This window comes from Herpailurus yagouaroundi, unplaced genomic scaffold (assembly GCF_014898765.1).
Source record: "Herpailurus yagouaroundi ecotype Mexico unplaced genomic scaffold, PumYag 165, whole genome shotgun sequence".
Lineage (NCBI taxonomy): Eukaryota > Metazoa > Chordata > Mammalia > Carnivora > Felidae > Herpailurus > Herpailurus yagouaroundi.
Genome location: NW_024412406.1, coordinates 16258126 through 16275416, shown reverse-complemented (window position 1 = coordinate 16275416; position 17291 = coordinate 16258126). Strand labels below are relative to the sequence as shown.

Here is a 17291-nt window from a genome sequence, read left to right as displayed (position 1 = left end):
TTCATTTAGAAAGGTCCTGAACACCTACATAATATTCCCAGCAAAGATCTCTTAATGAGAGATTAGGCAGGAAAACAGACCCACATACAACAAAAGAGGAAACACATCCTTTGTTACAGAGAGAAACAATCCCATTCCCTTTTTAAATAGAATGAATACTCTATCAACATCACAAAAGGACAAAGGGAAGGACAAGATAAAAAAAACAACAGAAAAAATGTCTCTAGAAGAAACAAAGAAACTTCAGAGAAAGATTTGAGAAGGTAGTATCCTCAGAGTACAAGAACAGAATGCTACAGAAAGGAACAACAAGGAACAAATTAGAACAATTATCATGTATATAATCATATGCCAAGTGACAAATTAAAGAAGGGTTAGAATAGGGGCACCTGGGTGGCTCAGCTGGTTAAGCATCTGGCTTCAGCTCAGATCATGATCTTGTGGTTCATGGGTTCGAGCCCTGTGTTGGGCTCTGTGCTGACATCTCAGAGCTTGAAGCCTGCTTCAGATCCTCTGCTCCCTGCTCTCTCTCCCCCTCCCCTGCTCGTGCTCTCTGTCTCTCTCTCTCAAAAATAAATAAACATTTGAAAAAAAAATAAAGGTTAGAATATAAAGTAAGTCTCTCACAACATAAAGAAAAAAATCAACAGAGATTGAACAAGACAAAGGCAACAACAACAAAACAAGGAGATTGAACACTTGAAAAAGATAAGATATATGGAGTATAATTCTAAGAGATCCAACTCAACTAACAGGGTTTCCAAAAAAATGGGCACATGATAACAAAGGCAAAGAAATTTTAAAAAATAATACAAAAAAAACTTTCCCAGAGGTCAGAAGATACTACTTTTGTGTTTGAGTCTACTAAGTTCCTAGCAAATAGTTAAAAGAAGATCCACATGTAAAAACATGACTGAAATCTTTGTCAGAAAACAAAAGAAAGACACTTGCTAAAAAATTTCAGATAGATAAAACACACCATCAAAAAGGACAGAGAATCAAAGTAGCATTGGACTTCTAATCACTAACATATTGGTAAGAGAAAAAATGAGCAATGGTACTCACAATTCTAATAGGTAATAATTCTGAACCTAGCATTTTATAAAATTTTATTTTAGAGAGAAAGAGAGCACAAGCAGGGGAGGGGACAGAGGGAGAGTGAGAGAGAGAATCCTAAACAAGCTCCATGCTCATCATGGAGCCCAGTGTGGGGCTTATCCCATGACTGTGGGATCATGACCTGAGCCAAAATCAAGAGTCATATGCTCAACCAACTGAGCCACCCAGGCATCCCAAACCCAGCATTCTTATACAGTGAAATTATTGATAATGCATCAAGGCAAAATAATTATATTTTAGGCATTCTAGAATTCAGATAATTTGCATCTCATGCACCCTAAGGAAGTCACTTGAGATATAATCTAGCAAAATGTGTGTAGATATCAAGTATTGTCATTTGAATTGTGTGTCCTCAAAGGATTTTGTAGTTCTTATCCCCAGTACCTATGAATGTGACCTTCTTCAGAAACAAAGTTTTTTTTTCAGATGATCAAATTAAGATAAGGTCATTAGGGTAGACCCTAATCCAATATGACTATGTCCTTCTAAAAGGGGGTAATTTGAACACAGACATGCATAGAGGTAAAATAATGTGAAGACAGGGAGAACATCATCTATAAGCTAAGGAATGTCTGAGGTTACCCAACAATATGACAGAGGCATGACCAGATTCTCCCTCATAGACCTCAGAAGAAACCAACCTTTTGACATCTTGATCTTGGACTTCCAGGTTCCAGAACTGTGAGATATTAATACTTTGTTATGGCAGCCCTAGAAAATGAATATACCAAGAAAGAAGATTCTGAAAGGAGAGTTGGTGGAATTCAACTGAAAGCCTTGGAAAAACAATCCCAGGATCACGTTTTTGATCAGATAATTAAGCAATCGGTCCAGACTGGAAATGAAATCAGAGGGCTCCATGAAAAATGAAGAGCAGAATAAAAACAAAAGAAAGCAATAGATAGTACCTAAGGGGCTGGAGAATGTTTGACTTTGTGAAAAAAAAAAAAAAAAAAAAAAAAAAAAAAAAAAAAAAAAAAAAAAAGGATACATTTCTTCTTTTCACAAAAAAATTAGTCTCCACCAAAAATGAAAATAAAACCAAAATCCTAAGACACTGTGTAATAAAGTCATGGTTCAGGTATGATGGAAACCAGGAAATGTCATGCATGTTTTTTAGCAATTGATGGCGTGTTATGAAACAGAATCCATTTAACCTAGAAGCGGTCCCTGAGTGTGCTGAGGGTTTTGAATTTGGACCTAAAGAGAATGAAGTACAATTTTATCACATTACTTATGTCTGCATTATTTAAATAGTCATATAATAAACAATCTATTAATTTTAAGTTTTTATAAATGTTTACTTATTTAAAAAAATAAATATTTATTTTTGAGAGAGTGTGAGTGGGGGAGGGTAAGAATGAGGGGGGATAGCGAGTCTGAAGCTGGCGCTGTGCTGACAGCAGAAAGCCTGATGTGGGGCTTGAAGTCACGAATCCTTGAGATCATGACCTGAGGTGAAGTTGAATGCTCAACCAACTGAGCCACCCAGATGCCCCTGATTTTACATTTTTAAAGAGAAACATGGATGTTTTAAATTCAGTTACACCAGATAAATATTATCAACCCTTACGATCAAAACTAAAGATATGGCTTAAAGTTAGAAGCTGGAGAGTCAGAGAAAGAAAGAATTGTTAATAGTCTCACATAATATAGTGGGTGGTCAAGAGACATCATATAAATTTTCTAAAACAGGAAAAACTAATTTAAGTGTGTTCCTTATTTGTATGGATGTTATCAATATAAGAATTAAAATCATTATAAAAAATGGATACACCTTTTCTCACTTGATAAAGAACATGTAGGGAAATCTACAGCTAGCATCATACTTAATGGTGAGCAACTAGAGGCTTTCTCAGTGAGATCGGGAATAAGGCAAGGATCTCTGCTCTCACCACTTCTTTTTTTTTTTTTTAATTTTTTTTTTCAACGTTTATTTATTTTTGGGACAGAGAGAGACATTGCATGAAGGGGGGAGGGGCAGAGAGAGAGGGAGTCACAGAATCGGAAGCAGGCTCCAGGCTCTGAGCCATCAGCCCAGAGCCTGACGCGGGGCTCGAACTCACGGACCGCGAGATCGTGACCTGGCTGAAGTCGGACGCTTAACCGACTGCGCCACCCAGGCGCCCCTTCACCACTTCTATTCTACTTTGTATTGGAATTCCTAGCTAATGCAATAAAACAAGAGAAGGAAATAAAAAGTATACAAATTAGGAAGGAAGAAATAAAACTGTCCTTGTTGAAAGATGACATAATTGTCTATGTAGAAATGCAAACGGTAACAATAAAAATCTGAAACTGATAAGTGACTATAGCAAGTTGGCAGGATACTGGGCTAATATATAAAGAGCTAATTGCTTTCTTCTATACTAGCAATGAACAATTAGAATTTGAAATAAAAAACACAAGACCATTTATTTGGCAAACCTTATGTCCACACAAAACCCTGCACCCCAATGCTTATAGCAGCTTTATTCGTATTTTTAGTACTAAAAATTATACTTAGGTGTAACTCTAACAAAGCATGTGTAATATCTATATGAGAAACATTTAAAAGCTCTGATGAAAGAAATCAATGAAAATCCAAATAAATGAAGAGATATTCCATGTACATGGGTAGAAACACTAAATATTGTGAAGATGTCACTTCTTCCCAACTTGATGTATAGACTCAATGTAATTTCAATCAAAATGTTAGCAAGTTAATTTGTGAATATTGAAAAAATGATTCTGAGTTTGACACAGAGAGGGAAAAGACCCAGAATAGCCAATTCAATATTGAAGGAGAAGACCAAAGTCAAGAGGACTAACTTCAAGACATAGTATAAATCTAGGGTAATCAATATTATGTGGTACTGAGGAAAGGACAGACAAATAGATCAAAGTAAGAGAATAGAGAGCCCAGAAAAAGACCCACACAAATGTAATCAACTGATCTTTTAAAAAGGAGCAAAGGCAATTTAATAGAGAAAGGACAATCTTTTCAACAAATCATGCTGGAACAAATGGACATCCACATGCAAAAACAAAACAAAACAAAACAAAAAAAAAAAACACCCCAGAAAACCAAAAAACCAAAAACCAAAACCAAACAAAACAAAAACCAAATCTAGACACAGACCTTACATCTTTCACAAAAATTAACTCATGGATCATAGACTTGAATGTAAAATGCAAAACATAAAACTTTGAGAAGACAACATAAGAGAAATTATGGGTGACTTTGGGTTTGGTAATGATAAATCCAAACATTTTTACATAGAGCATCAAAAATCTGATGCATGAAAGAAAAACTTGATAGTTTGGACTTCATTAAAATCAAAGCCCTCTTCTCTGCAAAAAGACAATGTCAAAAGAATAAAAAGAGAAACCACAGGCTGGGAGTAAATATTTGCAAAAGGCATACCTTGATAAAGGATTATTGTATAAAATATACAAATAGCTCTTAAAGCTCAATAATAAGAAAACAACCTAATTAAAAACCGGGCCAAAGACTTTAACAGACACATTATAAAAAAGATATACAGATGACATGTAAGCATATAAAAAGATATTCAGCCTTATATTTATTTTATAACTAGGAAATTATAAAATAACACAATGGGATGCCACTATATACCAATTAGAATGGCCAAATTCCAAAGTCCTGATACCACCAAAGGCTGATGAGGATGTGGAAGCAATACAGACACTCATTCACTGCTGGTGGGAATGAAAAATGACTGTCACTTTGAAACAGTTTGGCAGTTTCTTACAAAAACTAAATATACTCTCATCATATGATCCAGCAATTGTGCTCCTTGTTATTTACACAAATGAGTTGAAACCTCATGTCCATACAAAACTTGCACACTAATGTTTACAGCAGTTTTATTCCTAATTGCCAAAACCTGGAAGCATTCAAGACATCCTTCAACAGGTAAGTTGATAAAGTGGTAGGTACATCTTGATCCTGGGATTTTACTCAGTGATCAAAAGAAATGAGCTCTCAAGCCATGAAAAGGCACGGAGAATACTTAAATGCAGATTGCTAAGTGGAAGAAGTCTATCTGAAAAGACTCATAATGTATGATTCCAACTATATGACAGTCTGTAAAAGAAAAAATTATAGAGAGAGTAAAAAGGACTTCCAGGGTCTTGGGGGAAGGGAAAAAGAGACAAATACATGGAGTACAGGGGACTTTTAGAAACTATTTTATAGGATACTGTAATGGTGGATATATGTCGTACATTTGTTAAAACCCATAGAAAGTGCAACACAAGGAGTGGGTTCTAATGTATGGAATAGACGTTCATTATTAATAATGCATACATATAGGCTGATTAATTGTAATAAATGTACCACACTAATGCAAGATACTAACAATAGGAGAAACTGAGTTGGGGAGGTAGAAATAAGGGGATTTATGGGAATTCTCTAGCCTAGTACATTATACAATCTGTTTTCAGTAAACAAGTCTAAACAAAGACCTATCTTCATTTAGAGATAGAATGATTAAACTCTTGGGAGGCCAACAGAGTTCCAGTGCATTTCATTCATTCATTCATTCAATCAACAAACATCCATTTAACTACAACTGCATGCCAGATTCTGGAGAGGCTCTAGAGCCACATAGATAACAGTCTTTTCCTTCAAGACACTGTGGTCTGGGAAAGAATTCTATCAATTGAGGGGCGCCTGGGTGGCTCAGTCAGTTAAGCCTCCGACTTCGGCCCAGGTCATGATCTCATGGTTTGCGGGTTCGAGCCCTGAGTGGGGCTCTGTGCTGACAGCTCAGAGACTGGAGCCTGCTTCGGGTTCTGTGTCTCCCTCTCTCTCTGCCCCTCCCCCCTCACGCTCTCCTTCAATAATAAATAAACATAAAAAAAAAAATAAAAAAAAAAAGAATTCTATCAATTGATCTAGCAATTATAATAAAGTGTAACTGATGCTGTCATAGGGAAAAAGGACTATGCTACAGAGCTTGGCATTGTGAGAATTCTGAACATATTCCCATGTGGCTGGGGTTCATCTGCAAAGGAGGGAGTGGCATGAAATGAAGCCCAGAGGGGCTGGGTCATAAATGATATTTGCCCTTATCATGAAGGGTTTGAAGCAGAATCAAACCCCTCTTGTATTCCAGGAAAAACTCTCTTGGCATCTTCTCTTACTCTTGATGACCATGGATGCTGTTCCTCAAATGCTCAGAGCAACTTAATACAGGAACAATTACCTTTCTTGCTTCCTGACTCCAAATCTTATCCCCGAAAACCTCTAATCACTCATGTATGGGTAACATGCAAATACAGGGTCCCATGAATGCCTAATGGGGCAATCCTTGACCAACTGGGAATAGGAAATGATGAGTAAGTGCTTCCCTCTTTCTTCCCCCAGGACAGTTCTGAGATGTATTTATTTCATAAGACTACTCAGAAGGTCCTGTAGAACAGCGCATCTAGCTTCTCATGGGATGGTTGACTCTATTATGCATTCTTGTACTGGTTTTCCCTCTTTCTCTTTTCCATTCTTTCTTTTCCTCACTCCTCCTGCCTAGGATCACATTACCATATATACTGTCTTCACATTAAGTTTGGTCTCTGCTTTCTGAGGAAACCAGGCTAAGACAAGCAGGCAATGACATAAACATACATAATTTTTATAAATTATCTATATTACATACAGATATTAGATATTGATAATAATCAAATAATACACACACACACACACACACACACACACACACACACACACACAATTAGAATGCTAACCCTAGAGAACACATTAGAGGATGTTAATATAGGAGACAACAACCCGGTAGAAGTTTTTATAGGGAGGAGAGATATGTGAGGTTGGAGAGGATTTTTAAAGGAAGGAAAGGCTAAGCGGGCAGATGGCACAATGCAAAGATGACATTCTTCTGAGACTAATCACAGACAAAACCCGGCTGTTTATTTTACAGGGATGGTTGTAGGTTAAGTTTCCATAATGAGGAAAGCGATTATCCATTCCATGTTAGATTATGGCCATGAGGACGATTTGGAGTTGATCAAGCTAGTGCCCACATCTTTAAGAACTTTACAGTCTTCCTAAAATAATCCTACTCAAACATTTATTTAGTTTGCTATGCCATAAACACTGTATATAAAATTAAAATATAGCTCTGAAATTGTATTTTGTCCTTTTAGGTAATACACATTCTAAAATCTTTGAATTGGTGTGATACAAATAATTATGTACTCCAGTACATACTATGCTTGTTATAACTACAACATAATGAAATTAAGAAGTATTTCTAGAATGACCTCTTATCTAAGACTTGTATTGTGCTTTATACAGCTCCAATGTATCTATAATATTTTTATACTATATAATCTAGAATCATCTACTTTAGGCCAGAGTAGTGAAGGAAATGCCAGAATCAAATAAAAAACAGTCTAAATCTTAGAATTCTCTAAGGCCATGCAATCAAGCAATCTTTCTCCTCTTCCTCCCTTCCTTATTCTTTCCTTCTTTCTTTCTTTCTTTTCTTTTTTTCTTTCTTTCTTTCTTTCTTTCTTTCTTTCTTTCTTTCTTTCTTTCTTTCTTTCTTTCTTTCTCTCTTTCTTTCCCTTCCTTCCTTCCTTCCTTCCTTCCTTCCTTCCTTCCTTCCTTCCTTCCTTCCTTCCTTCTTTCTTTCTTGTCCAGTGCTATTGTCTTTCAATGACTTCCACATCCAATTTGATTTATTACCTTACCTGGGCAAATACTAATATTGGAATGGTAGGGAAGCTACAATGATCTCTATAAGGAATACAAGTTATATACAATGTATATAGATATTGATATCTATAAGGGAACTCTCTTTTTGTAAAGAGACCACCTTGGATTCTCTGTCCAGGAGTTGTTATTCTCTAAGCCTGATCAAAGAAAACCTACTGTGCATGGTGCTTTGGCCTCTGAATGATAATAGACTCTAACCACACCAAGTTCATGCATAGGAAATAAATTTAATGGCTGAGCCAGTTTACTACTTAGCCTTTTCCCACTATCTTCTTTTCTACCATCTCCTTTTTATTGGATGCTTCAACCTCATTAGCATTTCAGGAAAAAACTGGATCCTGTCCATCATTTTTGTTGTTGCTTCCCTCTTCCTGGCAGGCAGAGCTTAAAGTTTCAGTTGAGGAAGCAGGGAGGGATACAACACATTCAGAGTTTATGAAAGACCTTATTTACCATCAAAGTGAAGGTTTCCAGATCCTCTGGCCCTGTTTTCTTATGCTCTTAGGTCTTTGATAAGGAATTAAGAACTCCTGCCAGGGCTACAGAAGACACTGAGAGCTGCCTGGCAGAAGGCACTATATAGTGTTCTGAAGCTGTTCATTAATTACAAATGATGTTGAGGAACAGAAGAATGAGCAGAAACTGTTAATATCATAATAATTTCTACATAGGCACTTCTGAGAGACACCTGAATCTGCACACTTGAATATTTTTCTGCTAGCTTCCTTGCACTTTTTTTGTTTTTAGCAAAGCATGCCTTGCAGTTTTCCTTTTAATACATCACTTATATTTGTAACACTCTCCTTCACTCAATTATAATTCCTTAGAATGGTGGCTCTCAAATATTACTGTGCCTAAGAATAATCTGAAGACCTTGTCAAGAGAATTTGGAGCTTACACCTCTGAGATTCTCATTTAATAAATTTAGGATGGGGCCCAGAAATGTTTAACAAGACCTCAGTGTAATGGTCTGTGAACTACCTTGAGAAATATTTGCTTAGAGATCAAGGTCTCTGGAATCCTCAGGCCCTAGTGCCTTGCAATACACACAGAGGTACTCAGTATGTGTTTATAGAATGGAGGCAAATGCTGTGGGTATTTAAAACTCCACTAGTGATTCAAACTCATTTTATCATTCTCAGAGGTGAGACTGAAGCTCTAATGGGTTGTAGACAGCCCATTTTTTTTTTATAGGATAATTGCATCAACAGTTCTGAAATTGGGGGCCATTGGTAAGAAATGTTATTTTATCTAGGACAACAGCTGATGGAAAGCCTGATTTATTTACTTTTTACACGAGAGAAGGGTACAGACGTAAGGAGGAGGAAATGCATTCATTCCTTGCTGCCTGTAGCACAATGTAAAAAGCCTCAATCATGTTTGATTTCCCCATTCATCACTGGATGTGCGTTTCCTTTGTCTTCCGCTTGTTTCTTTTGTTTATTGTTTACTAGGGGTTGTGAGGTCTGCCCTTTAATGTGCCTTGTCCTTTGTTCTTTTGTCATAAGGTGTGAAGCCATTTACTTCTTTGTCCTTTGCTCACAGCCACCTCTAGTTAGCCATCGACAAAACAAAGGAAAATCATATCTTGCCCATCAGCTCCTCACACATCATTCAAAAGCTGTGCTCTTAATGAAAGATGAAAATGACCATCCCTCTTTGCTCTTTGAGACATACAGTGAAACCATGTGCTGAAAAGGTGTGATCTGGCAAACTGGAAATTATTTTAATGTAAGTAATGTGGAAAGCATCTTCATTTTTCAGAGTTGGACTAATGCTTTCAACTATTTGGAAAAGATTAACAGGCTATTTTCTTGCATCCAAATGATTTGCTCTTCCATTTCTTTAAATGTTATTAGTGTGGACTGTTTCAAGTTCTGAGTAGGAAAGAATGACACTGAAAATTTAACGTGGTTATTATCGAGACAAAAATATACATGGATTGTTTTGCATGGAATTGTAAAAACTCAGTGCTCATTAGCTCCTGACTCCGTTTCCAAGTGAGAAAAGGTAACAAGCATTAACCATCACAATCAGGACAGGCTCTGTGTTTCTCTCCCTTTGCAAATCCTAAGAATGTATCTGTATCCATATACCTATAACTGTATCTATGTATCTTTTGATAACTATTCAATAATAGCTTTGTTCATTTAGTGACACTGTCTTAAATCATAGCAGCTCTTAGAAACAAAACAGGCACACATATTCTCGCCTGTGATTCAATTTACATACTATCTTGATATTGAAAAACAGTTATAGACATGCAAAGCATCTCCCTCCAAAGCACCACACTGCAGTGGTGAAGCTTATTGTATCTGGAGTTTATGGTTTGGGCCAGGCTGTCACTTTCCCATAGTGTCTTCATTTATTATGCTAATTGACTTTCCAAGTGCAGGCGGGAGGGTATCTGCCCTGTGAATTATTCTCAGTTGGGGGCTTTTAAAAGCAAACCTATTTTGTGCCTAAACAAAACCAAAAATCAATGTGTTTCTTTTCAAAGACGGGAGGGTCAATACCATGGTTGTTTTGTTCCCATCCAGTTATGTAACCGTGGGGACTTGTTTCTTTGCTTTCAGGATTTGTACAAAACACATTAAAGCTAAACAATAGGCGGGAGTCATAGGAGCAACCCTCGAGCTGTGTCTTGCAGTACGTCCTCCTAGGTTTGGGAATCTCCAATTAGTTCCATCTCAAGTGCTGACTGTGTGTGTGTGTGTGTGTGTGTGTGTGTGTGTGTGTGTGTGTTTAGTTAGCTGGCACGCAACACACTTCCCCAGGGTTGTTTCCTTTTTCCTGAGATTTGGCGAAGGGTAAAGGGTCGGAGTCACATGGATACAAAGCATTTGATTAATGTCCAAGTCACCGCTGTGGCTGCCGGAGCCGCCTCCCCTCCAGCCCGGGCCGCGTGAGGCCGGAGCCGTGGGGCCGGGCGCGCAGGTCCCGGACCGGCGCCCCCTCTCCCGGGAGTTGTCTCCTCAAAGCCTCGCGCCTCCCGCGCCGGAGTTCCGGCGGGCGCCCTCCCCTCTCCTACCACCCCAGACTCTCCCCAGCATGTAAAGTCGCCCGTACCTCCTCGGACTTCTCGGAGGCGCAGCAACTTTTCCTTTCTGGCCGCGCGGCGCCGGACACCAGCCGGCGCGCGGGGCAGCGCGCAGCGCAGCAGCCCCGCAGCCCCCGCGTCCCGCCGCCCACCATGAGCGACGAGAGCCGCGGGGACGGCCGCGCGGAGAGCGCCAAGGACCTGGAGAAACAGCTTCGCCTGCGCGTGTGCGTGCTCAGCGAGCTGCAGAAGACCGAGCGGGACTATGTGGGCACGCTGGAGTTCCTGGTGTCGGTGAGTGTGTCCCCGCGCGGCGACGCGGGAGGCGGCGGGCGGAGCGGGGCGCGGACCCCGAGGAGGCGGCGGGAAGCGGGCGCGGCATTGTCTGCGGGGGTCGGGGCACGGGTCCCGGCATCGCGGGAACCACGAGCCCGCGCGCCGACGCCGCGCTCGTGGGCGCGAGGACCCCCGCGGCGATTGTTTCACGCCTGGACACGCGCTGAGTTCCTAGGGCCTTGGAGAGCCGCGGGTTTGAAAAGTTAGCTCCAGTGGGAGAACCTCTTGTGCAGGGGGTCCCTGCTGCCCCATCTTTCCTCTTTCTTCTTTACCCCCGTCCCGGCCCGCATTTTTTAATCCCCCCCCCCCCCCCCAATCCTCTTCCTCTCCTGGGATTTTATTTTAAGGCTTTGGCTTGGTGATTCGAGTCAGTCTGCTACATTCAGGTACATTTAGTTAAAAAAATAACGAATCCTTGATTCTTTTGGAACTTGAGTTCCTTCTTCAGGTTACATGGCAACCAAGTCCCTTCAGTTATGATCATCTTTGAAACATGGGATTCTGGTGGGGGGTACAGAGAGAGCAGCGGGGTTATGATCTCTAGCAGCTGTTGGATATTAAAGCCACATGTGGTGCTCACCCCATTCTACCTCTACAGTCTTCTACCCCCATCCCCCACCCTGGGTTTAAATTTGCTCCCTGCTCAGCTCCTGGGTTCCCTGTTCACACGGAGCCCAGGAGAGCTGTTATCATAAAAACTTGTGTCAAATGGCTTCAAGATTTCATAGAACTGGCAGGAACTTTGTTTCAAAGTTTCAGCTTGTGGCATTGGAAGCCTGTTCTGGAAACGTTTCATTCATTTTAGAGCCAGAAGGGGCAAAATTGAGTGAAAGAAACTTTTGAGACATCACTCAAAAGTTGAATTTTCCTGTTCACTGTTGCAAAGACAAAGCATTTGAGGATTGGCTTCTCTCCACCCAGATGCCTGGGAGAGCATCATTTAAAGACCTGAGAGACTTTAGCCTTTGCAGCCTCACTCAAATCTTCAAACCTTCTGCTCCTTTTACCTCCCTGTTCCATACCCGCCCTGGTCCCAAGGGAAGTGTTTCAAAGGCCAAACTTCCTGCTTAGGGTTTAGTAGGATGTAAACTTTCTGCTTATAATTATGGTAGAGGAATTTACTTCTTTGCTATAGCAAGGAGAGAACAGTATCTCAAGGGATGTAAGATGCACAGGTTGACTTCTGTATGACTTCTCAAATTAAAATCAGTGTCCTTGAGCCCCCAGGGGCCACATTCTTTGGAAAGGCTGGATATTTGAGAATATATGGGTAATCAGTGATAACTGGATTCCCATGCACTTCCATGAAGCTAGGTAAAAAAAAAAAAAGCATATTTTTAAGGAGGTGACTTTTTTTTTACAAAGTTATTACAATATTATTGACTATTTCCTCTATGCTGTACTTTTCCATGACTTACTTATTTTATAACTAGAAGTGTGTACCCCTTAATTCTCTTTACCTGTTTCTTTTTTTTTTTTAATTTTTTTTTTCAACGTTTTTATTTATTTATGGGACAGACAGAGACAGAGCATGAACGGGGGAGGGGCAGAGAGAGAGGGAGACACAGAATCGGAAACAGGCTCCAGGCTCCGAGCCATCCGCCCAGAGCCCGACGCGGGGCTCGAACTCACAGACCGCGAGATCGTGACCTGGCTGAAGTCGGACGCTTAACCGACTGCGCCACCCAGGCGCCCCTCTCTTTACCTGTTTCACCTGTCCCCCCGACTTCCCTCCCCTCTGGCAATTACTAGATTGTTCTCTGTATTTATGACTCTATCCCTTTTTGCTGTTGTTTGTTTCCTTGTTTGTCTTGTTCTTTTTGATTCCACTGTAAATGAAATTACACATTGTCTTTCTGTCTGACTTATTTCACTTAACATAATACTCTTTAGGTCTATGCATGTTGTCACAAATGGCCAGGTTTCTTTTTTCTTTTTCTTTTCTTTTCTTTTCTTTTTTTTTTTTTTTGGTGGCTGAGTAATATTCCGTTGTGTATACCACATCTTCTATATCCATTCATCTATAGATGGACACAAGTTGCTTTCCTATCTTGTCTATTGTAAATAGCACTGCAACAAACATAAGTGTGCATATGTCTTTTTGAATTAGTGTTTTTGTTTTTCCTGGGCAAATACCCAGAAGTGGGCTTACTGGATCATATGGTACTTCTATTTTTAGTCTTTTGAAGAACTTCCATACTGTTTTCCATAGTGGCTGCACCAATTTGCATTCCCACCGACAGTGCATGGGAGTTCTCTTTTCCCCAAGCCTTTGCCCTCCCTTTTAATTTCTTGTTTTTTGACACTAGCCATTCTGACTAGTGTGAAGTGGAGAGTTGACTTTTAATAGCTTCAGATTTGCTTTTCATGAAACTTTATTGGTGACAAAGTCCTTTGGCTTTTGAAAAATCTTAGTCACTTCTTAAATTCCGTTAGTCACTCCTTTTTGGAGGCATATGAAAAAAGTACTGTGCAGAGTCCTAATTTATAGAAACGGACAGCTAACCCAACCTATATTAAAAAACCAATTTATTATTGATCTTTATTTATCATATCAGGTTTTCTTCTAATCTTAACACCTGATTATTAAAATTGAAAACTTACTGCTATATTGAGTTGGGTAAGAAGTTGTGGGAGGTATGAATAAATTGTATGTACCTATTTACAAGTCATTTAATGATTTCATTCTTCTTATTTCATTCGGAAATTAGGGACTCTTCCACTTTTATTTTTCTTTGTCCATTATTTGTGCACAAACATGCAGTGTTTGTGCACATACCTGTTCACACACACGCAAACACACTCATTGGCCTGAATAGCATCCTAAACAAAAGTTTACCCTGACTTCCTTTTGGACAAAACCATCAAAACCTGAGATGTACTTATAATACACTTTTTAGATTTTCTTTTTTGAGTATTTCTTTTTTGAGTTTTATTTATAGCAACGCTAAATACCCATGTATTTTACTTGGTCACCTTCAGTTAATGTAGTCAATTTAGTTCTCATTTTAGCCTAACCTGATAATGTGCCAAGAATTTTAAAAATACTCAAACCCTTTGGCCTGGCAATTCCTCTTCTGGGAGTCCATCCTGAAGGACTGATAAGAAATGTAGATACACAGGGGCACCTCAGTGGCTCAAAGTCAGTTAAGCATCTGACTTTGGCTCAGGTCATGATCTCACTATTCTTAAGCTCAAGCCATGCATCTGGCTGGCTGTTGTCGGCATAGAACCCTCTGGCTTCCGACCTGCTGTCCTCCTCTCTCTCTGCCCCTCCCCTGCTCCTTGTCTCTTCTCTCTCTCTCTCAAAATAAGTAAACTTAAAAAAAAGAAATGCAGAAAATAATAAAAGTCATTAAAAATAGCTGCAGTATTAAATAAATGCAGTGTTACGTTTGTTGAAAAAATTGATAGTGCATTTCTACATCAAATGTAAGTATTTGTCAGATTAGTCATTGTTTTAGATTTCTGTCATTGTTTCAGCCATTAACATGGATGAAGGGTACTCTTATCTTTATTATGAAGAGATAGAGAGCATATTGTTAGTTTTTCCAAGAACATATTTTTACTTACAGGTCCATAAATAATCAAACAAAATGATATCTTTTCCTCTTGGTTAAATGATCATATGAGCTGAAGGGGAAAACGTTTCTTACTCTATGAAAGTTTTATGCTTTTATACTTCTTTTGTACCTCTGATCCCTCTCTCTTCTCATTTCCAGCTCTTTGCCTTTTTAACTTCTTGAGGAGAGAACAACTTTCCCCGCTCCCACCCTAGATAGCTGTCTCCTAGAGTGGCTCACTCCTTCCATGGACTCTCTGGTTTCTCTTGCTCCTTGGTAGCCCTTACATCCTTTTGCATTCCTGCAGGGCCTTCAGGGCTCCCTTCCTTCAGGAAACTGCCATGATCGTATCCCTTCCCTCCCCACCAAGCTAGAGGACTCACTGCTTTGTACCACTCTTCCCTGTAGTTACTTCTTGTCTCTCACCAAAGGGAAGCTTATGCATGTATTTGTTTACCTTTGTCTCATTCTACTAGAATGTAAACTTCTTGAGCACAGGCCCATATTTTACTTGTCTTTTTCCCTAGAATTTTGTGCAGTGCTTGTGACATTGCAGGTACTCAGTAAATACTTGCTGAATGACTGGATGAATGAATGAATCAATGACCCATCCTCTAACCTCCCACCCCATTCTTTTTTTAAAAATGTTTATTTATTTATTTGGAGAGAAAGAGAGAGAGAGAGCACGAGTGCACGAGACAGTGAACGGAGGGACACAGAGAGAGAATCCCAAGCAGGCTCCACATTCAGCACAGAGCCTGACGCAGGGCTCGATCCCACGAACCACGAGATCCTGACCCGAGCCAAAATTGAAAGTTGGACGCTCTACTGACTGAGCCACACAGGTGCCCCTCCCACCCCATTCTGAAGGACAGTTCATCATCCTTCAAATTTTCAGTTTTCTTTTATTTGGTTGGTATAGATAGTAGAAATTATTTAAATTTCACTCAGGGACATAGGAATTTATGTAACAAAAAGTTTTAAATTAAACATGTAGTACCTGCATTTAAAACAGAAACAGTGTTTAAATCAGGCATTGTGGTATTAAAGACTTTGTAACGCACCATTATGCCAATTAATTGTATTCTAAATTTTCAGTTGATATCCTGGGTAGGTTGTATTATCTGGATTAGTTATTTTTAGGTCATAGATAAAATGCAGGGAGTGCCCAAATTCGCTTGAATGCATGTTCTTGTTTTGCTTGGGAGATATAATTTTGTGCTTTATTAGAAGTAACACATTTTGTCAAAAGACGTGATTTTATGGACCGAATACCCAGTATTTAACGTTCCAAGCCTGGACAATAGTGGGTTGCAACTGGTTTCCTGTTTGCAGTCCTCCTAGGGCATACCAAGATCAGGATGGCTTCTTAGACCCATTCGAGTGGACAGGAAAAGGGCAGAGCAGGGCCGACTTCATGGGTGTGTATCCTGTGCAGTTTGCACTGGCTTCATGCTCCAGACGACCTGGAACTTGGTTCAATGCTCTGCTAGCACCATCTTGAAATTTGTGCTAGTTTTATCTTTGAACTTGTGTTTTACGAGTGAAGTCCACTGGGACCATGGAGTGTGAGTAGAGCACATACAAGAAAGTTAAAAGCTTCATATTTCAGTACCTGTAGTAGCACTTTTTTCCTGGCTTTTGAGCAAAAGGCCTCATACTTTTACTTTACACTGGACCTGGAAAATCATGTAGATACACTTCACTATGGCATTGAGGCAGGATGGTGATACACGTTTTGTCTAAACTGGGATACTTCTTTTTTTTTTTAATGTGTTATTTTTGAGAGAGAGCATAAGCAGGGGAGGGGCAGAGAGAGAGGGGCAGAGGATTCAAAGCAGGCTTTCTGCACTGACAGCAGCAAGCCTGACTAGGGGCCCGAACCCATGAACTGCAAGATCATGACCTGAGCTGATTTTTGATGCTTAACTCGCTGAGCCACCCAGGCGTCCCTAAACTGGGACACTTCTGAGAGTGAAAGGGAGTGGTTACTAATTACACTGGGAAACAGATATAAACCCGGATTGTCCCTGGCAAATCAGTGTGCAATGCTGTTCCACACTGTAGGCACATGAAGACAAAGACTTTGGGCTACATGTCTCGTCATAAACAACAGATTTTGAAATGTTGTTACCTGGGTAGGCTTTGACTTCAGATACCCCAGAATCTGAATCCTGTCTCTAATTTACTAGCTAACTTTGTGCAGGCTCCTAAACTTCTCAAGCACCATTTACTTCATCTGTTCAATGGGGAAACAATAACATTTCTCAAGGTTGCTTGAAGGATAGGATGTAAGCCTTGGGCTCTGCCCAGTCCCTGGCTCACAGGGGGCGGGTTCTATCAATAGATCTTCTGATGTTGTAGTTGTTACACAGAGCTATACACGCTGGTCATCGTTAGTGTATAATTTTTGCCTGCATGGTTTTCTCCTTTACGCTTTCTCTCTCTCTCTCTGAGTGTCTTCTGTACTTCCTTCCCTTGTGATTCCTTTCTG

At 39.8% G+C, this 17291-nt stretch overlaps 1 protein-coding gene across 1 annotated transcript in view; it reads left to right on the top strand.

The window, feature by feature from the left end:
* Window positions 1-10580: 10580 nt before the first annotated feature.
* The window catches only part of PREX2 (phosphatidylinositol-3,4,5-trisphosphate dependent Rac exchange factor 2), a 309933-nt gene continuing 303222 nt past the window's right edge, over window positions 10581-17291 (top strand). Inside the window, exon 1 of the mRNA XM_040487649.1 lies at window positions 10581-11192. Within this exon, the coding sequence (XP_040343583.1) occupies window positions 11052-11192 (141 nt within the window). The 5' untranslated portion in view covers window positions 10581-11051. The remainder of the gene's footprint in view (window positions 11193-17291) is intronic.